The sequence below is a fragment of the Pieris napi genome, chromosome 21, assembly GCF_905475465.1.
Source record: "Pieris napi chromosome 21, ilPieNapi1.2, whole genome shotgun sequence".
Lineage (NCBI taxonomy): Eukaryota > Metazoa > Arthropoda > Insecta > Lepidoptera > Pieridae > Pieris > Pieris napi.
Genome location: NC_062254.1, coordinates 10,813,565 through 10,838,185, shown reverse-complemented (window position 1 = coordinate 10,838,185; position 24,621 = coordinate 10,813,565). Strand labels below are relative to the sequence as shown.

General features: G+C 31.8%; 1 protein-coding gene across 5 annotated transcripts in view; it reads right to left on the bottom strand.

The window, feature by feature from the left end:
* Positions 1-24,621, bottom strand: part of LOC125060132 — a 65,765-nt gene that overhangs the window by 13,733 nt on the left and 27,411 nt on the right. For 3 of the 5 annotated variants that reach the window (XM_047664875.1, XM_047664876.1, XM_047664874.1), the window contains exons 2-4: positions 18,573-19,180; positions 7,704-7,819; positions 3,868-4,008 (exon numbers count right to left, since the gene is read on the bottom strand). In XM_047664875.1, coding sequence (XP_047520831.1) covers positions 3,868-4,008; positions 7,704-7,819; positions 18,573-19,104 — 789 coding nt within the window. In that variant the 5' untranslated portion in view covers positions 19,105-19,180. Of the gene's footprint in view, positions 1-3,867; positions 4,009-7,703; positions 7,820-18,484; positions 19,181-24,621 lie in introns of those variants that run through there. The other 2 variants (XM_047664878.1, XM_047664877.1) reach the window with 2 other exon arrangements.

The following is a 24,621-nucleotide window of genomic DNA, read 5'->3' as shown; positions in this document are numbered from 1 at the left end:
TTCAGGTATACTTCAGAAGGCAGCTGGTTCCATATAGTGGTGCTGCGCGGCAAAAACTAACTTAAAACGCTCAGTTGTGGAACGACGGACGTCAGGGTGATACGGGTGTAATTTCGTATTCTGCCTCGACGTCCGATGATGAAACTGCTGCTAATCCGACTTTAGGATTATTCGGTCTTAGACTGCATTACTGTTAGTTAAATTTGAAACGTACAAAAACTCTTATACATTATTTATTTATTTATGAACTCTTAATTCACATCAATATAAAAATAGAACATAATTAAATGAAAAAGAGGGTAACTGGCGGCCTTATTGCTTTTGAGCGATCTCTTCCAGGCAACCACTATGAAAAAAAGGTATTAAATTAGACAAGGTAGGCGAGAAGGACAAAAATATATATTATATGTATATAGTTATTAAACAAAACTTAACAGAAACAAAAAAAAACAAACTGAATTAAAAAAGGATATATGAAAAAAAAGGAAAAAAAATTGTATTTGCTTATATAGAGGAAGACGAATGAAAGTCTTGAAGTACTTTAAGCTCCAAAATAAAGACATCAATCACAATCATGCACGAAAATTTAAGATTCGATACGACACAGATTCGATATAAACTTTCACATCTATTAATATCATTTTACTAATACGTTCATACTTTACCTTAATACTCTTTAATGTAAGTGAAAATTTTGCTTTTCGAAGCAGGTGTGCAACGCATGCAATCCCCACGAAAGCCTTAAAACGTATCAAATGACCATCAGCTGTTCACTTTCGAATTTAGTTGTAATAATATTCTATCGAAATGAAACCTAATACATTTAGTGAATTATTTGATTAATAATACAGTGAACTTCTTAATGTTAGTTATGATTATTAAAACTTTATTAATACATACAACAATTGGTTAATTTGCTTAATATTAGTATTAGTTGTGTGAGTATAAGTTAAAAAAAAAAAAATTAGCTTTCTTTTTTAGCAGTGTAGTTTTTGTAGGGCCCTTTTTAGGGAAAAAGCCTCCTCCATCTTTTACCATTTCTCTTAGTCTTGAGCAAGATTCATCCAATTTCATTCATTTATGATTTTTTAAATTATTTTTATTTCTTATTTTTTAAGTTTGCGCCTGGACCCGGAGTACCGGTGACCCCAGAGTTAGAGCTTTCCTCGCTCGACGAATATGTATAGCATACATTATATTGAAAATGTTTCCCTTACACTATGATTCAGACGTACATAACATTAATATATAACCTTAATCTACAAGGTAAGACTCATTGCATAGTAATTTTTTAATGTTACGTATTAAGTGTTTATTTTGCATTTTGATGAATGGTTCCATGGTCCTATCTTCCCAAGGTCAACGACCTTATACCGGCTAAACTAGGCTGGCCTCACTAAAAAGTTTTTACCATTGTAGACAAGTATTGAATTAGAATTTGAGGGACAATTGAAATATTTTTTCACGCTATTCTTAATGGGCGGATGCTCATATTTGCTCACGTTAATTTCGCTACGAATCCCTCAGCGCGTATGCGTCAAGATATTCACAATTATTCCGTGTGCCTCACGCGAACTCGAATTATCTGTGTTATTCACCAATGTTTCGGGTTAAAGATAACACAAATTATGAAGATGTTGACATTTTCCACCTTATCCACCCTGTGTGGAAATATTTTGAGAGGCGGGAAGAATTTGACATTATTTAGTAGCTCTTTAAAATATTAAGTTGCCGTTTGTTTACTGTTTCATAGATTTTGTTTATCAATGTAATCTATTTTGTCTTTGTATATTGTCTAAGTGTTTTCTTTTATAACATGGATATGTGAAGCTGTAAGGTTACTTATAAATAAATAAACTTTGACAATACAAGTATGGGCGAACATACAATTCCCTAAGGATATAAATAATTGTCCTAAATAGCCCGCACGTGGATTAACTAAACCGTTTGTTTGAACGTGCGTCACTGCAGTGCTCAGGTCGTGGTTAGAATTTTCATAAGCTTTACGACGTGGTCATACTGTCTCATGGTCATTTTTATCAGAGGCCTCTGCGTGTCAATTATTATACTAAAGACACGCAAAGTTATTCACTGATGCCTTTATTAATATTATACGACTTGGCTAAGTTTTTTTATATTTTCGTTTAGTAGGTACTGTGGTTGTTTGAAGCACGTGTAATAATCATTTAAAAGTTTTGGTAAATTTTGTAAAAAATTTTTTTGACGTGATAACGTCTTTAAAATCGTTTTAGTCGGGTGACATGTTCAGAAACTTGTGTCACACCAAAACCTCACGAGCGCGATCGCAGGTATAACGAGAGAGAGACGGACCGATCTCCCGTCTCATCTCGAGCGCTGCCAGTCATTCCGTGAATGTATGTAGTCGAATAAGTAAACTTGTCATTTTACACCCGAAATTTATCATCAAAAGTGTGAATAAAACGATAGATGTAATTTAAAATTGGAAAAAAAAAGTTATCTTCATTAATTCCTTACGTCCCAAAAACTTATATCACCAATAAGACGTTATCACGTAAACATCTCGATCGTAAACCTACTTTACAAACAACCAATATTTTTTAAGGAAATCAAATAAGATGAATTTTTCTTTCTGAAGGTTTTTTAATGCATAAATTATCGCTGATTAAAAGTGGTGATTTTATTTTTAGGTTAATTTGTGGAAGTAAACATACACATTTGTTATTCACATATACCGTGAATTTGTAAAACAAGATTACTGTTTGCAATAATTTATTCATAATTTAAAAAAAAACTCAACGGTAAACTTAAATCCAATTCAATGTATAAATTGAATCTTTACAATCGGCTATAGATCTTAAAAACCTTTAAATGAAAGTTTAATTGCTGTCCTTTTAATTCCTCCTAAAATACCATATTCTTAAACAAATGCAAGGGCAAAGAACTACATAGTTATGCCCGGCTTGTCGTTACGGTCGTTAAGCAGGAAGGCACCGACGGACGTATCAGTCTTTGTACACAAATACCTATGTACTAAATTTCATAATACCTTAAGGGTACTATTGTTTTACATAGTTAAACTAACAAAAACCCTTTTCTAATTTAAAATCTATTCATTACTGTCTAGTAAATTATCTAGACAGTAATGAATTTATTATTATTATTATTTATTATTTTAATTTCTATGTGTGGCTTTGAATGATGTATCTGTCATTGTTATTTCGTTGTGGGTTTTAAAGACATTTTATCCCAAATGCTGGTCAAAATTTATATATTTATATCTAAGACCATAGATGGCGCCATTAATTGACAATGTTCAAACGGAAAGTTCAAAGTTCTGCTGACCTGTTAGAATCAGGCGTTTTACATTTTCACCCCTTTCAAATGAAATTGTTTTGCTATGTAGTTAATGTTTATCATACTTTTCCGCATCTTCAAGAAATTACTTTTACTTTCCTACAGCCTCCTCAAATCCGCAATCAAAGTGACTTTAAGTACTTTCATATAAAACATTTTTTTTTATCTTGCAGGAGGCAAATGGGCTCATCTGATGCCTTTGAACTGATTTTATAATTACATACTTTAAATAAGCAGTTCTAATAAATAATTGATATGTCATTTCAACCATCTATAATGTACTAGTGGACCCCACAGACGTTGTCCTGCATGATATTTGAAGCGATTAGGATATTAAACAAAGAATGAAAGTACCGACTGCAGCGCCATCTGCCGGGCTGATTTGTGAATCTAAACCATTCCCAGATCCCCTTGAACACACACAAAAAATTTCATCAAAATCGGTCCAGTCGTTTGATAGAAGTTCAGTGACATACACACTCACAGAAGAATTATATATATAAAGATAGTCTAAACTTGCTTCTAACATACCTCAGCATGCGTCCACGCAGATAGAGCCTTAGGTGGCGTATCAGGAGCGACAGCGCCAAGTCTTCCACGCTTTCTGGCCTCTTGTAGTATTGGCACCTTCGAGTTTTTATCACCAGACGACAGAATCACTTCACGTTCTATCTGTAACAGATTTTATAACTTATTATATTATGTAGCCTGTTAGGTTATAGAGAAATCCTGGTTCTTAGTAAGTTTTTATTACCTAGAAGTTGTTTTTTTTTTAATATTAAAGGCTATATTTTTTTCTATAATGCTGAATTGCAAAGTAATTATAACTTGTATTACGAATAAAGAAGCCTAATAATAGCTCTGATGAAGTAATTTTGTGTTTATTTAATCATAGGATTCCTGAAAGGGTTTATTATTAAAAACGGGTTATTGTCATAGTATACGGGGCAAACTCAAATGATTTTAAATCATACACTCACACTACCAGGTCACAAGTGCGTTGCCGGCCTTTTCGGAATAGGAGTTACGAGAATTAGGAGCTTAATTGGTTGGGAAATGCTTAAGAGGGCAGCTGGTTCCACATATTGGGGGTGCGCGGCAAAAAGTGCCTTAAAAATTGCTCAGTTGTGGAACGACGGATGTCGAGATTATACGGGTGGAATGTCGTATTCTACCTCGACGACGGATGAGATTTATATGCCTTTTGTCGTTTAATATAAAAATTATTAATATAATATATATGCCTTATTTTTATTACGCATAAACCCTGATGTTCACTCGAATAATGCACGCACATCACTATTAATCACTGTATAATTGTTTAGCGTCAATTAAAGCAATTTAGTTTCCAGATTAAAATATACCATAAGATTATAATTTCTTTAACACGTCACTCTAAACCGATAAATGCCGACACAATGCCTACTTTCACTAGAAATCTACAGAATCATTACTTTACAAAAACGACTCGTGTGGAGAAACTTGCGTATATGAACATTGAACCTCAACTTATATAAGCTCGTGGATGCCAGGAAAGTTTAAAATAAGAACAGAGCTTTTATTTGCTTTTATGTATATTAGTGAAAATTTGAGCGGTGTTTCCCTAGTGACTTCAACGTGCGACTCTCACGAGGTCGTTGGTTCGATGCCCGGCTGTGCACCAACTTTCTTTGTGCGCATTTAACATTCGCTTGAATGGTGAAGGAAAACATCGTGAGGAAACCGGCTTGCTTTAGACCTAAAAAGTCGACGGCGTCTGTCAGGCACAGGAGGCTGATCTCCTACTTGCCTTATTAGATTGACAAATGATCACGAAAATATACAGAAATCTGAGGCCCAGACCTAAAATTACAGCGCCACTGATTAAAAAAAAAAATATAGGTCTAGATTTTGAGTTAGACACATCTCTGTCTGCTTAGACATTCTAGGTTTTGCGTAACAATTGATGTCTCGCCAAGAATCAAAGCGGTCTATCTATCTATCTAAGGTATATAATATTTTATGCGTAACCAAACTTAAAAAGACTATAACGTATAGATTAGTGTGGTTTTAAATATATTATTATTAGGATTCGATAACTATGGACCACTTTCCAATGTTTCTAGCCTTAAAAGCTTAATACTTTAACCACATACATAATTATAAATAGTAATAATAATTAACAATGTATAAAAACAAATTTAAAAAGTTTGGTTCCTGTGGCAGTGTAACTGTAATGTTGGCAGCTTTGGGTACTACCAGAAGTCAACTTAAATATGGGTCCTCTCCAAAGGGAACAAAAGGTTTTTTTTTTTACATAAATTATATTTAAATGAATAATAATGTTATAATATTAAATAATTTAATCACGTTTTGTGATTATGAGTAATATAGTGGAGAATGAGGACACTTTTGGCTAACAGTACAGAGACTGACAATGATTGATGTTCGTAAATGTCCCTCGTTTGGAGAAATTTTCAAAGCAGCTTTAAAGATAAGAATTATAGTATGTATGGCGTAAAACTTAAACCTGAATACTTTTCTCTGTTTAAACTCCAAATAACTTTATTCATATAGGTAACCAAGTCTTATGAACGTCAAAAGAAAAGATGTTAAATTGATTCTAAATTTACATTTACTACCAGATCGCAAGTCAACAGCCTATAGCGAGCAAGCAATACATAATGTAAGCAAAAAACCTTAACATCCACATATAATTTAACAATGTGTTCAATAATAAAAATAGCCAGTTTTCGAGTACTACACAATCAGCCCTGCGATTCTGTAACTCCCTTCACGAACTCACACAGCGGTTTTCGCATCGGCGGTCGCTCTCAAATCAGTCGTGAAGCAGTCATTTTATGATTTGGCATTCTGAAAAGGTGGGAGCTTGTAGTTAATTGTTTATCAGAATGCCAAATCATAAAATGACTGCTTCACGACTGATTTGAGAGCGACCGCCGATGCGAAAACCGCTGTGTGAGTTCGTGAAGTGAGTTACAGAATCGCAGGGCAGTATCAAATTAAGTCCATGTCATTATGTTTAACAGTACACGACCTCCGACGGAGAGACGGCCTCCTCCAAATTCTTCTACTTGTCTCTCATCCTCTTTACCATTTTCCAATCCTATATATATATATTATCTAATTTATGAAATTCTCGTGTCACAACGTTCGTTCCCATACTCCTCCGAAACGGGTCGACCGATTCTTATGAATGTTTTTGTGCATATTCTTACTGAGTGTGGGGTTTAAAAGATAGTCTGAGAATCGGCTACTATCTACCTTTCAAACCCCTAAGTGATAAGGGGTGTCCAGCTCAGAAAAAATACGTTTTTTTTTAGATTTTTTCTTTAAACCCCTATTTTTTACTATTGTAGATAGTTATTTTTATTGAAGTAAAAAATATTTCCTAGAAATAATATACATGGCAAAACAAATATTTTCCGGGTCAGCTAGAATTATTATTATTTAATATAAGTTTTTATTTCAATCTTTAATTAATTTTACTAGCTAGAACTGATATACTGTCCATCAAGATTCCTGGTATCCTTTTTTCCAAATCATACAATTAATAACAAAATTTTTGCTAGACTGTTTTAGTATTACTGAGTGCTGAAGCTAAACACATATTATGTTAATGTAATATTTTAGCTACAAATATGTCAAATTTAAAGGCTATATTAATACGAATTAACAATAGTTATAAAACCTCTAAGGCCTTGTAAAGAATCCTAGACGGCATTGACCTCATAGCATGCAGTCAGTCAAGCTTGTCCCCACTTCACTAATGACACCTGACGTACGGACCGATGCACATCATATAATGTAGGGATCTCTTAAGGGACAAGTAGGAATTCAACAAGTGGATTTCGTATCTTTGTTTAGATACAAATTGTTGTTTTTATTATTTTATTATACAGCATACAAGAATATATACAACCCTTAATTTTCTCTACGATCAACCCCATTTTTTATTTGTTAATTAAAATCCCATATAACCCGGTATTATGCTCTTTAAAACGCGGAGATTTCTCAAGTTATATTTTTGAAGTAGGAAATTTATAATGATTTGTCAAGTTTATATTTAGTTTTGCGTACTTTTGCAACTGTAAGTGTACTGTTTTTGAATTTCTCAAAAAACAGTTTTACGAGAATACTCCTACAACGCGTATTCCTATAACGAGATCAGGGTCTGCCGCGTTATAGCGGGGATTATATGTTTATTTGTAAATGTATATTTAAACAAAGAGTATTAAAACTTGTGAAACAAAATTCTCATTTAACCTTTTTAAGACTCCACTGTTGTTTTCGTGTATCGTGAAACTGAATTAAAATTTAATTTAATAATTTTTTTTTTTAAATGAATGAATATAGTAGTTACTCACGGGAAACTTGGCCGAGTGTGTGTGTATCGCGGCTGGCAACATTGGTGCGGGCGCCCCCGGTAAGGCAGCTTCCGGGGCGGGCGGCATCCTATAGGGCGGTACAGATTCTACTGTGCCTGAAATATATTAAAGAGAAAATTAACCAAACTGTTTAAGTTATGAAAATACTAATGAAGAAAAACTTATGGTACAAGTATGTAACTTATAGTTGACATTTTAGTATCTATAATAAAATCGACAGAATATTATTCAAATAAAAGAATTTTTAAAAATCAGTGGTAAAATCAAAACTTATTACGTAGGCTTCAGATTTCTGTATCTGGTTAGTGGTCGTTTCATGTTCTTAACAGGCAAGTGACCAGCCATCTGTGCCTGACTGATATTTCATAGATTTTTCGGTCTAAGGAATGCTTTCTCACTATGTTTTCGTGCAAGCGAGTATCACGAACTTAGAAAGAAAAATATATTGGTGCACGGCCGTGATTCGAATGCACGACCTCACGTTTGATATTAATAACCTAATCAAACTTATTACATAATGTTTTGCATAATATTTATGTCGGTATCCGCTAATAAATCAAATTTTATGATTCTGATAACCAACATTAAATTTATAATTATATAAAACGGTTATGACTTCCTAGGATAGTCCTAGTGTTTCACATATAATTAAACATATGGTCACAGAAACCACATAGTATACAAGTGTATAAGAATGCGTTTATTAAATCTGAGGGGTTCGAACCTCGGCTCAGCATCAATTAATCAATATTCGCAATTAACACAGGCTCGTACCAGGAAACTGGTATTTCAAAAGTCATATTCCAGGCACAGAATGATCAACAATGCTATGTAATTATCTTCTATCAAGACCAATACTACAGTACAGTACCATAACTAGAAATACAATACTAAAATAATTGCACAGAATTGAAAATAAATTTCGTCATCTAAATCATGAAAAGATCAATATCATAAAAATCCTTAAGTGTTGGTTGCTCAATTTAACATCCTCAAAATATTCTCAAGTTGCCAATTAACTATTAACTGGCTATGAGGAACTTACGACACTTTTACCAAATAAACGTTGTAATCAATTTCCGAAATTGTAATTGGCTGTTAATCATCGATTGAAGACATTTTAAGTATTTTTAAAAAACAATAAAATAATTAATAAAATATAGGATAATCACAATATAGCCTATTAGAAAATGTATATTTTCATATACATTTTCTAATGTATATTACGTGTCATAGAACTTGTAAAAGTAGCTTTTTGCGTCAAGTTTCATAAAAATAGATGTGGTCGTAATGTGATCATCAACTGTAACGAGCTTTGTATAAGTTTAATAACAATCTACACAAATTCGTATTATATGTTTTTTATTTATATTCTATTTTTATACAGTATGTTACTTTTCCTTACTAGTTTTGGAAGAAAGATATCGCTTGTCACCTGTTTACGAATTATTTTATAATAGTATATTCTTAATATATAATAGTAAATACTGTACATTTGTGTTTTGGAAATAAATATAAGTATATTAGACAAATGTTTATAAGACTAGAGGAAAGTATCTATCATTTGTTCCTGATGATAAATTGAACTTTCACTTATTAAAAGAACGGCTAATTTTCTCGTAAGACTATATAAAGCTTTCTAGTGACTTATAGAATGTCCCGATCACAATACTACGTTCTCGGTAAGTAGGGCCGTTGGTCAACTCTCCGTCGTAGTAAATGGAGCTATAAAAAGTAATAAATCAAATTATAAAAGTTACAATATTTGAGTTTGGATCTTTTATTTATAATCGCCTAATAGCCTGTTTATGTGGTCACTAAAGAAATCTCGCGCTAAGTCTTCGTCAATCGCTGTCTTCGCCGTATTCTGGGTCTCTAACGAGTAACTTTGGGTGCGATGCTGAGAAACCCGGATTAGCCAGCTGATCAAGCGACGCAAGTGGAAATGGATAGGCCATACACTCCGAAGAGATTCTAATGATATACCCAAGCAGGCGCTTGATTTGAACCCGCAAGGAAAGCTATTTCACTTCAATATCTTATGCATTTTAAAGCGCATGCATTAGACACTCCACTTTCATTCACTAGTAGATAAGACATTTATATATTATATTTTAGTTGTACTTATTTTTATACTAGAAACCACAAAAATCACCTAATTAGAGATAGTTTATGTATGTCAAAGTGACCTCCTAAGCCTGACTGCAGTATAGTACAGTAACTAGCAAGTAGTTAACGTTGTTACAGCTTTCACAGATCATTAAAGTTTTATCTCGTATCCTGCAATTAAACCGTTTGTGTTTTTATCATCAGATCTAGTTTGAGTTCTTAGTAAATTGATTTATTAGTCGTATTACTGATAAACATCCTTATTTCGACATAAATTCGTAACTTAAAATTCCCAAGATTGGGGTAAACAGCATTAATTTTATTCTAATTCTAATTTTAATTTAATATCTTTATAATAAGCGATTCATTCTGTTTCTTTACTTTAATGTTTTAATAATAGATATATTACATAGTCTTATTCGTTTATTAATTAATAGTCGTTTATTAGTTTAGTGTTTCGCCGTTTCAAAATGGAGGTGGATATCTGGATTTAAATTAACATTATAAATCACCACTTTCTTAAGAACATCTCTCATCTCAACTACATATAGTAATTTGGGAGTAAAGTGAAAAATTATAGCTTTTTAATAATTATGGCGGGAAGCAAAAAACCTTATCGCTTAAAATTGTATGTTTTACTTTTCTTAATATAACCACAGAGCGCATTAGTATCGCCAACGCAGACTACAGTAAAATTTAGATTAAATTTTTTAATATTTGTTTAAATTACTCTATGGACATCAATACTTAAGAGCATTTATAAACTTTGGTTACCGATTAAGTAGCTATCAAAGACACAGATACGTGAATCCAACACTCTTTCGTTTATAAAAACTGAATATTTGACATAGATTCATGATGCTGTGTCATGCTGATAGACCTATTGTTTGCCAAGTCAGCGTGATGCCGTTATCTCGATATTCCATTCATATGGACTAAAATCGCTTAATTACACATTACTGTAAATATATAAAGGCGGATGCTTCGGATTCTCTGGACAGATAAACAAATGTGGACACATACCAAGATGGTTACAGATAAATCGTCTTTTGACACTTTATTATCAACAGATCCTGAGTTTTTGTGGACATGTAATACTAAATTGTAAACACGATAAGTTTTTCTTATCGTGCCTGGCAGTGTAAAGGTCACTCTGCCCTTAGATCTTACTAGTCACATCATCATGGGGCATCACCCGGCCAGGGTTCCCGCAGACAGGGTAAAGTGGAGGAAGTTGTGCGACGCCACTAACACAACGTTCAGAAATGGAGAGCGCGAATGAAGAAGTAAATATGTACCATGTAAAAGGCATTACACGAAGGCCTATAATTATATATTTACATTATTATTTTTATATGAATAAAAAATAAACTATTTTGACTTCAAGTTATTCAAACATATTGTGCATATTATAATACTCTATTATTGTATTAAATACATTTTATATTATAATGAAAGAAGTCAGGAAGCGTCTAGACACAAGGAAGACGTTTTATTCTTGTCACTGTCATATGGAAACGTAGGTACTTTAAATTTTACCCAATCGTTTCGGTCATAAATATGTTTAGCTGAATAGAAAGAAGTAAATAAGGGTAAGCTTTACAGTTGTCAAATTTATTACAGAAAAATGGAACTCAGATGCAAATCAAAATGGCGTATTTTGTTTGATTTTGATTAATAAGCAACACAGTTATGATATAATATTAATAAACTCTTGCATGGCGTTTTCATAAAATATTAGGCGGTATTTTCGTTAAATAAATTATTACCGCAGTCACTTGCTTCTGTCTAATGTTAAGAATATCTGTCGATAAAAGTGTATAGAAGACCTTTCGGATTTATGAAATATCGTTTCGTATTTAGTTTCAAGTTCTAAGTATCCTTTCTTTTAACGTATAGCCAACTTATCTAGTTTATTATTATTATTATTTTTCTACTATAATTATTTATTTTATTAGAGGCGCAAACTAGCTGCTGTGGTCTCTGGCAGAATGACCAGCGCTGTGGAACTTCTTGCTCCTCAGCATAATGCTGAGCCAGGGCCAATTACAACCACAGTACACACACATTGCACACTAGAAGCGAACCGAATGGCAAATGAAAATTTCTTAATTTTAATTTCTAATTTTTATTGTTTGTGATGTCTTATTTTATTTTATGTTTTCTTTAAGTATTGTTATTTTGTGTGTTTATGTGTGTATGTTTTTGTTTGTAATAAATGTTATGTCTATGTCTATGTTATGTCTATGTCTAAATTATGATTATACACAATAAATTCATACGGATTGTTATAATTTCTACTTAACTCGAACTTTAAAACAGAATGAAAAGTTCACAAGCTGCTCAGAACTTCCGTTGCGCAAAAAATATTATACGTTTAAAATAATGCTCTCACACTTTGACATAAGATAGGATTTTGCTTAATTTATCACTAATACCATTAACGACAAAGGAAATCGCACTGTATTCTTAATAGGTTAAAGTGTAAATTTAAATGTCTAAAAAGAGCAGATGTCTTGAAGCTTTTTTGTTTAAATGTACCTGTAAATGGCATCTGTTTACTATCAATAGTACAGTTGTTTTAGTCAACTTTTATTATATCAATATACATAATATAATAATTTTAATAAATAATAATTTTGGATGTTGTCAGTCTTAAGTAAAATGGAGAAGCTAAAACACAAGTTAAAAACTAGTTAAAAGAAAAAAGGCTTTAAATAAATAATTTTAATCATCTATACTAATATTATTAAGAGGAAAGATTTGTATGTAAGTATGTTTCAAAAAGTACATGACCGATTTTAAAAATTATTTCAACATTTCAATGCTGACTGACTGATTATGACTGATTATTATAGGCTATTTTAATTGCAAGAAAAAAAAGGATATATACTCGTATTCTAAAGCTTAGTGGAATGTTTTTAAAAATTACCCGTTGATGTCATTTATTCTGCTATCATTTTCGTTTCATCAAGTCCCGTACACAGAGGATCGATACACTATTGCTAAATACATTATTTTTTGGGTATGTCCGCATTTACTGTATATTTACACCACAATCTTTAAAGGAATGTCCACCAGTGCGAAGCCGGACCGCTAGTTTCTTATAAATTTATTAACTAAATCTTAAAAGACCATCATCTCATTTGCTAGCCTTATGAAGCCTTATGCTTTGAAGTTTTACTTCTTTTGGCGCGATGGAGAAAAATGACGAGAGTGAATTTTTACGATGCGCGCGCACACCGACTCCTAAATTCTACATCGTTAGTTAGTTCTAGGAGGCATGAAAATTGATAATAACTATGTTCAAGTTGTATTTTCTAGTATTTTTATATAAATTAGAACACGTGTTTCGTAACAGTACAATTAAACAGTGTGAATAAATAAATATTAATTTGGTGTTTTTATTAAATCAATTTCATATACGACGGTGATAGTATTTACTAATAATAATTTATTATTTATTAGTATATCTATATTTATTGAATATTAGTGATAAAACTGATTTGGATAAACTGTTTTGAGTGCATTTATAGATTTGAGGTTAATTATTGCTTCTGTTGAGTCCAACTATGTTGTTCTAAAGAAGTATAACTTCTAACGCGTGTACATTACACACACACTCTTTTTTTTAAGAGAAACATTTTCCTTTTAAGAACCGTGCTATATTAACTCTTGTTTTAGGTATTTGATTTTAATATTTGATATTACTTGCCTACCATAGATCAATCATCTAAGACACTTGTTTGGAGGCTATATACTCGTACAAGAATTATTTATAAATACTTTAAAACCCGCCTCTCATTCTGAAGTAGTTGTCAGTTTGTCACTCAGATTGGACAAAAGAAACATGATCTGATTTCACTTATAAGGCCAGGACCTTGAGTTAAAATTCAAGCAACATTTTAAAAATTTCATAAAGGCAATTTCATTTAGATAAAAGATTTAGATTTAGTTTATATTTAAATAGTTAGGTTAAATTTTAGTGAAAATTTGAACACCGAGGACATAACAAACAAACTATTACCTTAGCCCCAAATATTTAATAAATCATCGCTTTGAAGGGCATCGATTTTCAAAAATGCAATACGTCAATATCAAAATTTAAAAATCTTTCTTCTTGCATTAAAGGTACACTGCAACAGAGACCAATATTTAAAATTAATGTTAGTTTTCTATTTATCCATTTTTAATTATTATTATTACTTAGGTTAAGAATATTGTATATACTGTAAACTTCTTTGTAAACACAGAACTCAATCTCAAACATATAAAAACGCTGGTTTATGAGTTAGTGTCCTATATCAGATAAACCGAATCCAGTTTAATTAAACGAGACCCCAATATCACTTTCTACTTATAATATAACTTTATTCATATTTTTTACCGCAACAACACAATTTAATACCAATAAAAGCTACATAAACAATAATTAAAATGCATGCAACGTATTTGTGTCCACCGTATTGAGTACCGCAAGCTTTTTGTGGAATTTAAGTGCAATAAGATAAAAAGCTTTGGCATACATTGGATGGTCACATCGTGTAGTCGTTGAATGTATTAAGAAGCGATCTGGAACTCGAGACTGGCACGGAGTATCCTGTGATAGTCTATCTTACATCTTGCTATCTGTCTGAAATTCTCACAGAATTGAAAAATATATCAAGATGGATAGACCAAGGGGTGACGCGGGTCTCACCGGCCAGCGGGCTCCGATTAGCCCATAAATATCATGAGGATATTTCTGGAGTAATCATCGCCCGGCGGGGACGCCAAGTCCACCAGACTGAGCTGGTGAGAAACTTATCTCGTTGGTTGATAGGATATAAGGGATCCCATAAATGATGTATTAAAGAATGGCCATAGGGTTTAGTTTTGCTAAAGCTGTTAATTAAGTATATAAATCAGTGGTTCTACAACCTCTTTAGGTCTGGGCCTCAGATTTCAGAATCTGTTTCATGTTTCATTGATTTCCATCTAATAGCAAATTAAATACTGTGCTAATAATACATTCTGAGAAAGTTAATATGAAAAAAAAAAACATGGAGAAATATCACAGAATTGCTGTTTAAATGTCTATGTTTAAAATACGACAACATATAAATCATGTAGCTTTTAAAAAATATTAAGGAAAAAAATATAAAAACTTGGCGATGGTTACAATATTCACAACTTTTCCTTTCCAATAATAAGTTGACACAAACCATTGACAAATATATTCAACATACGAATGACTCAATTAACATAATCTTGAAATAAATTAAGAGCGTAAAAATAATTTCGCATTTGCAAAACGTTTTTATGGAATGAAAGTTGAAATAATATCGTTTTAGTTTTATAATCCGTCAAATATTTAATAATTTATGACTGTTAGGAATTTAATACTAGACTACTGTTCAAAATAATTAAATCTTGTGTAGATATCGTTAATCTCATATCAATTTTGGTGTTCGTAAATGAAGACAGTGATTTCAAAGCATAAGATATACAGGACTTATATGTAGACTGCTTTTAAGTTAATTTTGTTTCTTAGATATTAATTAATATTATGAATATTAGAAGTAAATTCAAATCTTAATATATATTAACTACCGAACCGATATCAATCAAATTTGCCTACCGTGTGTAGTTTGATCCGACTTAAAAGATAGGATAGCTTACATCTCAATTTATACCCGCAATATTATTTTATTGCAAAATATTTGTTTTTATTTGATAGTCACAATTCTAACAGATGGCGCTGTGTTGAAAGTACCAACGTTTCACATAAGCTACAATTTAATGGCATTACCATCAAAAAAGCATGGTGGTCCCCATGACTGATGTTCTCCTACCGTTTCCCTTGAATAGGTCACTACTATGTAATATAACTAAAACCTTAGCCACATCAACGCTTGGCCGGTCTGCTAGTATAATATAAAATACAGCCTTACTTAACATGGCATAGTGGGAAAAAAGAGACGAAGCCCACTAGAAACCAGGAAGATGAGAGACTAATGGAAGAATTTGGAGGATACTTTCACTCCATCTGAGATCGTGTAGTAATATTAAATATAATAAATAAATTAATATAAATTTTTTATAGTACTCGAATACAGGCTAATTTTATTTTTAGTTCAGAAGTAGTTAAAGCTTTTTGTATATCGTTTTACACACATCAATATATAACTTGTCTTTAACAATATTTGTGGTTTAAAATTGAAGTAATCTTTATACTACAAATCAATTTTTTTAGATACACTTTTATTTTATAAATTCACTGAAATTCAAGCCTCCGACTAAGGTTTAACAAACTGGACTACTGGTTGATAGGGAAGTGTTGATTTGGTGGACTGCGATGATTGTCCTTGTTCTAAAACGTAAAATTCTCGAAACTGTCCAACTAAAGTTTCACTATGAATTGACATTTACGGTGTTCAATACTGTGACTTTAAATACGTGTTAATGACAAGCTGGTTTTTCACCGTAAGAGCAAATATTAATGCCTTAAATTGAGATAAACATAAAATGTGGACTAAATATAGTAACATAATACTATGGCTACTGTGTTTTTTCCATGTAAATAGTAACTGGTCTTTAATATGTGCATAAATGTTTATCGTTATACAAAATCAGATACCTTGAATTAAATCCTGTTTTCGTAATAGAGTCAAAGTACTGAATGATGAAAAAGTCAACTTGTCTTCTATATTCAATCTTGACGATAATATTCCTATTTAAATTCCAAACAGAAATTCGCTGTAAGGGTTTGCATGCAGGAATGCAATGTGCAATCTTTATAAGCATAGAAACATTTCTGCCAATTTAAAAACAAATATCGCCTGTTTAGTACTAATGTTAATGAATAGGTTTCGTATATTAGTTTTTTAATAATTATTAGTATATATGTATATAAGTATTTTTTTTAATATTTCTCTACTGTTAGGACGTTGTCAGAATAATTAAAACGATTGCTGGAGCCTAAGGATCTACCAACACCTGAATGTCGAGGCTATTCAATTCCTGAACACCACGGGCCTAGTGAGAAGATTGAAGAGGACAAAACCAAACAGTCGTAAGTGAAAAAATTTAACACAAAAACAGAGTGTCATCCCTTTAATAGAGGCTGTAAGTAGTCCTATTGGACACTTTTTTTGTTAAATATTCTTATTAGTAAATTAGGTTAGACTTAAATCACTTATTAGTGTTATGTTAGGCTAGATTAAATGATGTCTTAGCGCAGACACAATATAAATGTATGTTAAACACGAAAACGACTTTATTTGCACGCTGAACCAATTTTCATGTTGTTTCTTTTATGTATAAAAAAAAGAAGCCATAGAGCATGAAATTACCTGTTCCCTAAGGCACATTGTCTGTTGTCTATGTCTACGCATTCCATTCTGAATTTCTTTGTATAATTATTATGATTCATATTCAATTTGATTTACGATTAATAATGTCACAAAAATACTGAAAATACCAAGTTATTATCAGTAATATCTATATAAAACTGAGAGTCTATTAAATTTTAGTCGTAGATCTTTGACTACGCTGGTATGCACGCTTACGTCCTCGAACTGGTTTTCTATGGGAATATGATTATCTTTTCATCTAATTTCATGTATCAACTTAATTATTCAATCGAAACAATTCAATTTTAAGAGATTTAAATTCAATGATAGTCAAATATGATGTTTTGAAAATACCTTTATATCTACATTTATACATTACATTGATCGGTTTGGATTTTTACTGAGAAAAACCGGTAGGAACCAGGGTTTAATCAGGGAATAAAAAAATAATCATCTTAGTTTTCTTTAAAATGTACGTATTTTACGTGGATACTCGTAAAGACGAGATTTTAATGAACGCGTGTTTTTATTCGTTAAATAAGATTTATTTAAAGGCTTAGTACTCGCGTTTACTAAAGCCATAATTTGGTTATTTATTGAACTTAAAAATGAATCAAGTTTAAAAATCCCACCGCATTTTCTCATGCCATACAATTGCCAAATCAACCCATTATTTTTAATGGATTCAGTTAGGATTCGTGTCTACCTGAGATCTTTTAAATGGGCGGCTTTTAAACGATTATTATGGATACCATCAGTATGAGTTTACGAAGCCACGCACAGTTTTATATTCATTTATTTTTAGTACTTAAATAAACTACAAATAAATTACTAACAGTTTTTATGCTGTTACGTACTCATCTTGCTGTGTATTCGAATACAGACCAAACAATTAAAAGACACGTCACAATTTAGATATACAGGAATAACTTTTTGTGTCGTAAATAAGGAAAGTTTTTGTATCTAGGTTTGCATTTGTCTTGAATAGAAATAGAGCAATTGCTAATCTGAAATGCTCTGGTTGAGAAAGATCTCAATCCACTCAATAATCTAGTTTTCGTTATTTTATGAGCATTGATCAAATGAAACCTATAAATTGGAAATACATGTTTAGATAGCACGATTCAAATAGAATTATTATGCAATATCACTTCCACTTGTCAAATTGGCAGAGTATCTTTGGGTTGCTCTTACATTTGACTGACTAAAGTCTAGTCAAATTTATTAATAAGAGCACGCATCCATAAACAGGTATGAGCGTCAAGTGGCGCTTAACTAAGTTTTGAGTTCAAAGGCAACCTTAAATCAAAGACATACCCAAATTTCCTCAGCAATAAACAATCCACAGAAGCACAAAAAATTAAATAACACACATTTTAATAAAACTTAAAATGTAGACATTCACCTCTTATGGGCGCGGCGCGCGGACTGGCGACGCGCGAGGCAGAACCTGTTTCGAAGAAAAAACTTCCCGCCTCAGCTGTGACCCTTTGCGTGCTTATCATTGCACTAGAATTATTTGTTAACTTCTCGGGAACTAATTGAGCACCCTGAGCGAGGTTTAGCCCGTTCGTATGTGGAATTCCGTAGATGGAACCTTTCTGCGTCGCACTTATTACTCGGGGCTCTGGATTTGCGAAGGCGTTGACTTTAAGAATCTCATTTGCCTGCTGTAGAAGTCTCCGTTGTATCTGCTCGATTTCGCCTTTAGAAGCACGTGAGTTCTCTGATAGTTCAGCGATGAGTTGATTTACGTTGAAGTCCATTTTGTTTTTATTCTCATTGATAGCGTTGGAGTCGTTAAGTTTTTGCGAGCCGATTGCTTTAACAGTCATTTCTGTATTATCTGGGGAAGTGACTACTATCGCTGGTGCTTTGATGACATTGCTTGTTTCTTTAACTTTACCACGTTTTACTTTTCTGACCGTTTTAGCCATTACATTGTTGATGTTGTGTTATGAATACCTTGATCATCTCTTTTGTTGCACTAACTACTATAGCGAACTATTGAGGCTATTAAATAATTAAAATTGCTTTGATTAAAACAGATAAATGCGGTTTTTATTTTTATTTTTTAGAATACTAGCTGAGCCGGCAAACGTTGTTTTGCCATGTATATTATTTATAGGAAACATTTTTTAGTTCAATAAAAATAACTATCTTCTATAAAAAAATTGTGGTTGATCGTAGGGGGGTTAAAGAGCTGTATTGAGTGTATGTATTTTTGCATGTTGTATCATAAAAAAATAAAAAAAAATATTTTTGGGGTGGACACCCCTTATTACTTAGGGGTTTGAAAGATAGATAGTAGCCGATTCTCTTCTCTGACTTACTGAATATCCAGCCGTTTCGGAGGAGTTCGGGAACGAACATTATGGCACGAGTATTATATATTTATATTATAGGGTGGGTGGCATCATGTAATTTTTATTAAGTTAGTAACGATTTTATTATAAGGTTTGTTGTAATAAAAACTGACATTTTATATCGGTTTCGTCACAATTGCATTTTTGATTGCATAATCAAAGTTATTTCCAAATGCTATATTTGGAGTCGTATGAATTGTGGGTAACAAAGGCATGTGTCGCCATTGTTGCTGTATTTGGCCGAATGTTACACACATGTTTCTGTTCTATTGTTTAATATACATAGTATCAAACTTGTATCAATAATTACGCTCCAAAGAACACGTATATATATTTTTGTAGAGTTTTATTAACGTGATTTAAAGATGTATACATACTCGTCGAATAATAATTATCTTAACAGATTCTCGCGAAATAAATGTTATGAATAAATTTATCTTATTTTTATTATACAGGTGTTATTGTTTATATCTGTACGAAACATTCTCCTAATTTTGGTATCTTATCCTCCATGACGTGATATCCAGTTTTGGAGTACAAAGTTTAGAATTCTTTAGCACATTTTTTGGCGGTTTTGTTTTTTATCAATGAATTTTTGTTTCTTGTCATATCGTATCTGTATTTGTAAACTGTATCTCTTAAATTTCTTACAAAAGCTTTAACTATATTATAATGTATTTGACGATACATAACAAATAAATAAATAACCTTAAAATATAATAACTAAAATATATTATTAAAAGCTGTCCCTTTAGGCAAGGTTCCGAAGATACTGGAAGCGTTACCCTTTGCAAGCATAGCAAGACTAAATCTTTGTCCGAGGTAGCTGCCAGCTCTTCGGTCTCCTGTGATATTTGATACTTTTTGACGATATTCTGGTGGCTGTAGACATGCCAATAATAAACATAGTAGGTATGTATAGACAGTAACGAACATTAAGATGTGAAGCTTCTACTTGTTATTTAATTAAGATTGGTCTGGTCTACATCAAGTTTTAGTATTACCAAATTTGTAATTTATTGCTTTACCAAATATAGAGTTGAATTAAGGCAATGCTTTTAAGCGGGTATTTGTTTTTGTGATTTTAATGTGGGTGTATCAAAGTAAGTTATACAAGTCATAAAAACTGTATCATTATCCTAAAACAGATGTAAATTGAATATCTACTAGATGTGCCAATAGTGCTTGACTTATATCTAAAGAATTGAATTATGTAAGAAATAAAAATACATATATTATATATCTCTGACAATTGCTGATGTGTGCAACAAGTGTAAAAAACACTGGAAAAATACAAAACGAAAGTGGAACCCTTGTCTTATAGTATCAGAGCTTAAAAGGGCAATCTCAAGTTTAGGTCTCGGACGTAGAGTGTTATACTATATATAGTGTATATATAATAATACACATTTATATCTTCTTAATATATAAAATTCTCGTGTCACAATGTTCGTTCCCATACTCCTCCGAAACGGCTGCGTGAAATGCATATTCAGTAAGTATGAGATTCGGCTACTATCTATCTTTCAAACCCCTGATAAGGGGTGTCCACACAAAAAAAATATATATTTTTTGGATAACATTTTTATTTTTATTATGGGGCATTAAACCTACAACCCTTCATTTTAAACCCTCTACGATCAACCTCTATTTTTTATTCTAGTAGATAGTTATTTATATATATTTATATATATGGATAAGCTTAGCTCGTAGATTACACTGTGTGTATTAGACTTTTGAGCTAGAAGCTATAAACATTGAAAGTAGTATCTAGGACTCCTCTTAATTTGCATTTCGAAGCTCGTAAAATGCTGCGTTTACCGACTTTGCAATATAAGGTGTGATGTTTATGTTACACGCAACATCTTGGATTTTACGTCTGCATGAGATATAACAGGACATCATAGCAATACATAGAACTGAGCCATAGAAATTATTTTATATAAAACGACTATATATGAAATAATCACATACATGGTTTGAATTATAGAATTGGAACGAAAGTTGCTTATAAGAAAACATTATTTGTAATTGTGTAACCTAGAAGAAGGATTTCCACTGGATTATGCAATGGTTTCCCAATTTCTTTAATTTTGATTGGTTTTTATGGAAATATTTCATGATCTCTTCAGTTTAAAATCTAAATACTACTAGCAGCAAAACACGTGTATAACTGAAGTGAAGTAAAAATTGCGTAGTTAGAAATTCTACCAAATCTCTTTAAAAATGTACAAAGTTTTCGCCTTCACGTATGACTTTAAAGATAACACAAGATCATGAATCATTTCAAATTCTAACACGAGCTTGTTATTAACAGCTCGGAGATAATTATTCAAATGCTTTTAAGGATCCATTAAGAAAGCTTTTACATTTAAATTGCCTAAGAGTAATTATGTTCACGAGTCTTTAGGATTAAATATCGTAATAAAATCGAAAGTTTATTTGTTACATATAGCCAGTAGCATTTTCATATATGTAATAGATTTTCTTTGTATACAACAAAAAAAAAATCAATAATATTTATACTTATATATTAGACAAGTTCACAAATATCTGTAATAATGTTGATAAGTTTGTTGTACAAATGAATTTTATATGTAAACTCCTAACTTAACTAAAATGAATAGTATAAGGTCAGGGTTCTCAGCTCTTCCGTAAACAAAATGAATGGTAAATTCCATAATCATTTTTTTTTTTTGGAGTTATTACTATAACCGGCACCCTGAATATAGCATAGTCAACATTTTAAAATAAAAAATGTCAATTATTTAATTATTTAGAAATATTTAAATAAACTATATTTAACTAGGTAATGCGTTATGATAAAACTTTCAATGTATTTAAACCTTTTTTCTATTGTTAGTGTCGTTTTTTTTACAAACGTAGAATTAGGCGACAGATAAAAAAAATTCTAACGCATGTGTACACACATGTTTTTATTACAATTAATTTTTACTGTTTATAAAGCGCGTGAGGGCAGGAGTGAGTGTTTGGGTGCATGTGAGTAAGTGAGTGAGTGCAGTGTGTAACTACATATTATGTCTCAGGAGCTCCATCTCTGCGTAAGGCCAGCTATCCCTTTGACCGTTAATTTATATTGTGGACGGTAAGCGGCCTATTTTTTTTAATGGATATTGTCTTAGAACGGTTAGAACTCTCGATTAGAAAGTGTTGCCTGACCAGATCTCCTATCTCAAGGTAAATTTTCTGTGCCTAGACGGAAAACAAGACCTTTTTCTCGGTAAATACAAGTAAAAATAACTTTTCTCGTAACATAAATAGAATTTGGGCCCAGTATAATTATATTTTCTCAATTTGACATTTTTCATAATTTATGAAGTATTACAGTTACACCGACATACTGCACATATACACTAATTAAAAGTATTATATTTTACTAGTATAGGCCAAAGGTAATTCTTTATTCATTTGGTTTTGTAATTTTTATAAAAGCTGTTGGCTACATGAATTAAAAAGTAATAATAACTATGTTATGCTTAGCTTGCTGAATATTGCGACATAGTAGGCTGATGATATTGTTGGATAAAAAACTGAACGCACACAATTACTACGAATCCTAAGTGATTTAGTTACCGATAACTTTATAAGTTTAGTCTGGGAACAGATAGGTTTGCGAGAAACCTTCTAGAATTATAATTATCCATTAGTGGGATAATAATTTTAATATTATACGAAAAAAAATATTTATTATGGAATATAAGATACAGGTATCACTTATTCTTCGTTATTAAATTTGAATCGGTAGACATCCCTACTCATCGGCAAAAAAGACAGAGGGGTGTAGGCCGATAAAAAGAAGCCGGCGTAAAAAACTCTCAGTACTCATTTAAAATAGCAAATCATCAAACAATATTTATTTTAAAACTAATATCACAAATTAATTAGAAGTAGCCTGTCTAGCACTAGTCCCAGGTCCTTTTAGCAACTAGATAATCGTTAACTTTATAGTAAGCCTTTTTACACAGCTTTTCTTTAATACATTATTGGCCTGTTATCAATAAAATACCTAAACGATGCCTTAAGAAACTTTACAGTTATAAATACTGGAATAGTAGGTTTGACCTGTATTGATTAAGATAGTACTCAACAATTTCTAGACCGAAACAGTAGGATTGAACAATAAAGGTCTAGTCTATTGTTTAAGTTAATTAATGACGTATCAGAACATTGTTTTTGACCAGCTTGCTGAAGTTCCGTTTCGTGGAGGTCAATGTCTTAACTACTTAGATGTAGTTTTTTGGCAAAATAACTTCGTATAAGATGCTTCTACATTCTTGTTTTCATCCACGAAAATAAGTTCGTTCCTCGTATACTACCGTCGTCAATAAAGGTTTATTATTATAAATAACTAGCTGACCGGGCAAACGTCGTTTTGCCATGTATATCATTTATAATAAAAAAATAGAGGTTAATCGTAGAGGGGTGAAAGTTAGGGGTTGTATGTATTTTTGTATGTTGTATCATAAAAAAATAGAAATCAAAAATTTCGTCTAAAAAATAAAAATAAAAATTTAGGGATGGACTACCTCTAATGTTTAGGGGGATGAAAAATAGATGTTGGTCGATTCTCATAGATACCGCATAAGCAAAAAAAAAATTCATCAAAATCGGTCAAGCCGTTTCGGAGGAGTATGGCAACGAAAACTGTGACACGAGAATTTTATATATTAGATAAAATGTAAATAGTATGTATGTAGTTTTGTCAAAATAGGACTGTGTGACTGACAACATTTTCTACTAACTGTAGTAAATATATAATAATAGTTAGTATCCAATATTGGACGTATACTTAATGTATATAATTTTCAGAACTAATGCTTATAAGTGATAGAGTATTATTTAGAGAAAGTTATAAAATGGCGTCTGTAATTTTATACCTAGTTTTAAAATTAATAGTATTACAATGGAAATCTAGGCTACATAGAGTTACTTTCAATACAATGAAAATTTTCCGTAAAACTTTGTATTGTGTGAATCTTGCGTTAGTGAGCGCGTTGAACTCTTTTATATAAGGAAAGTGTCAGTGGGTACGATAAGTACTATAAAGTATTATATATTCATATGTTT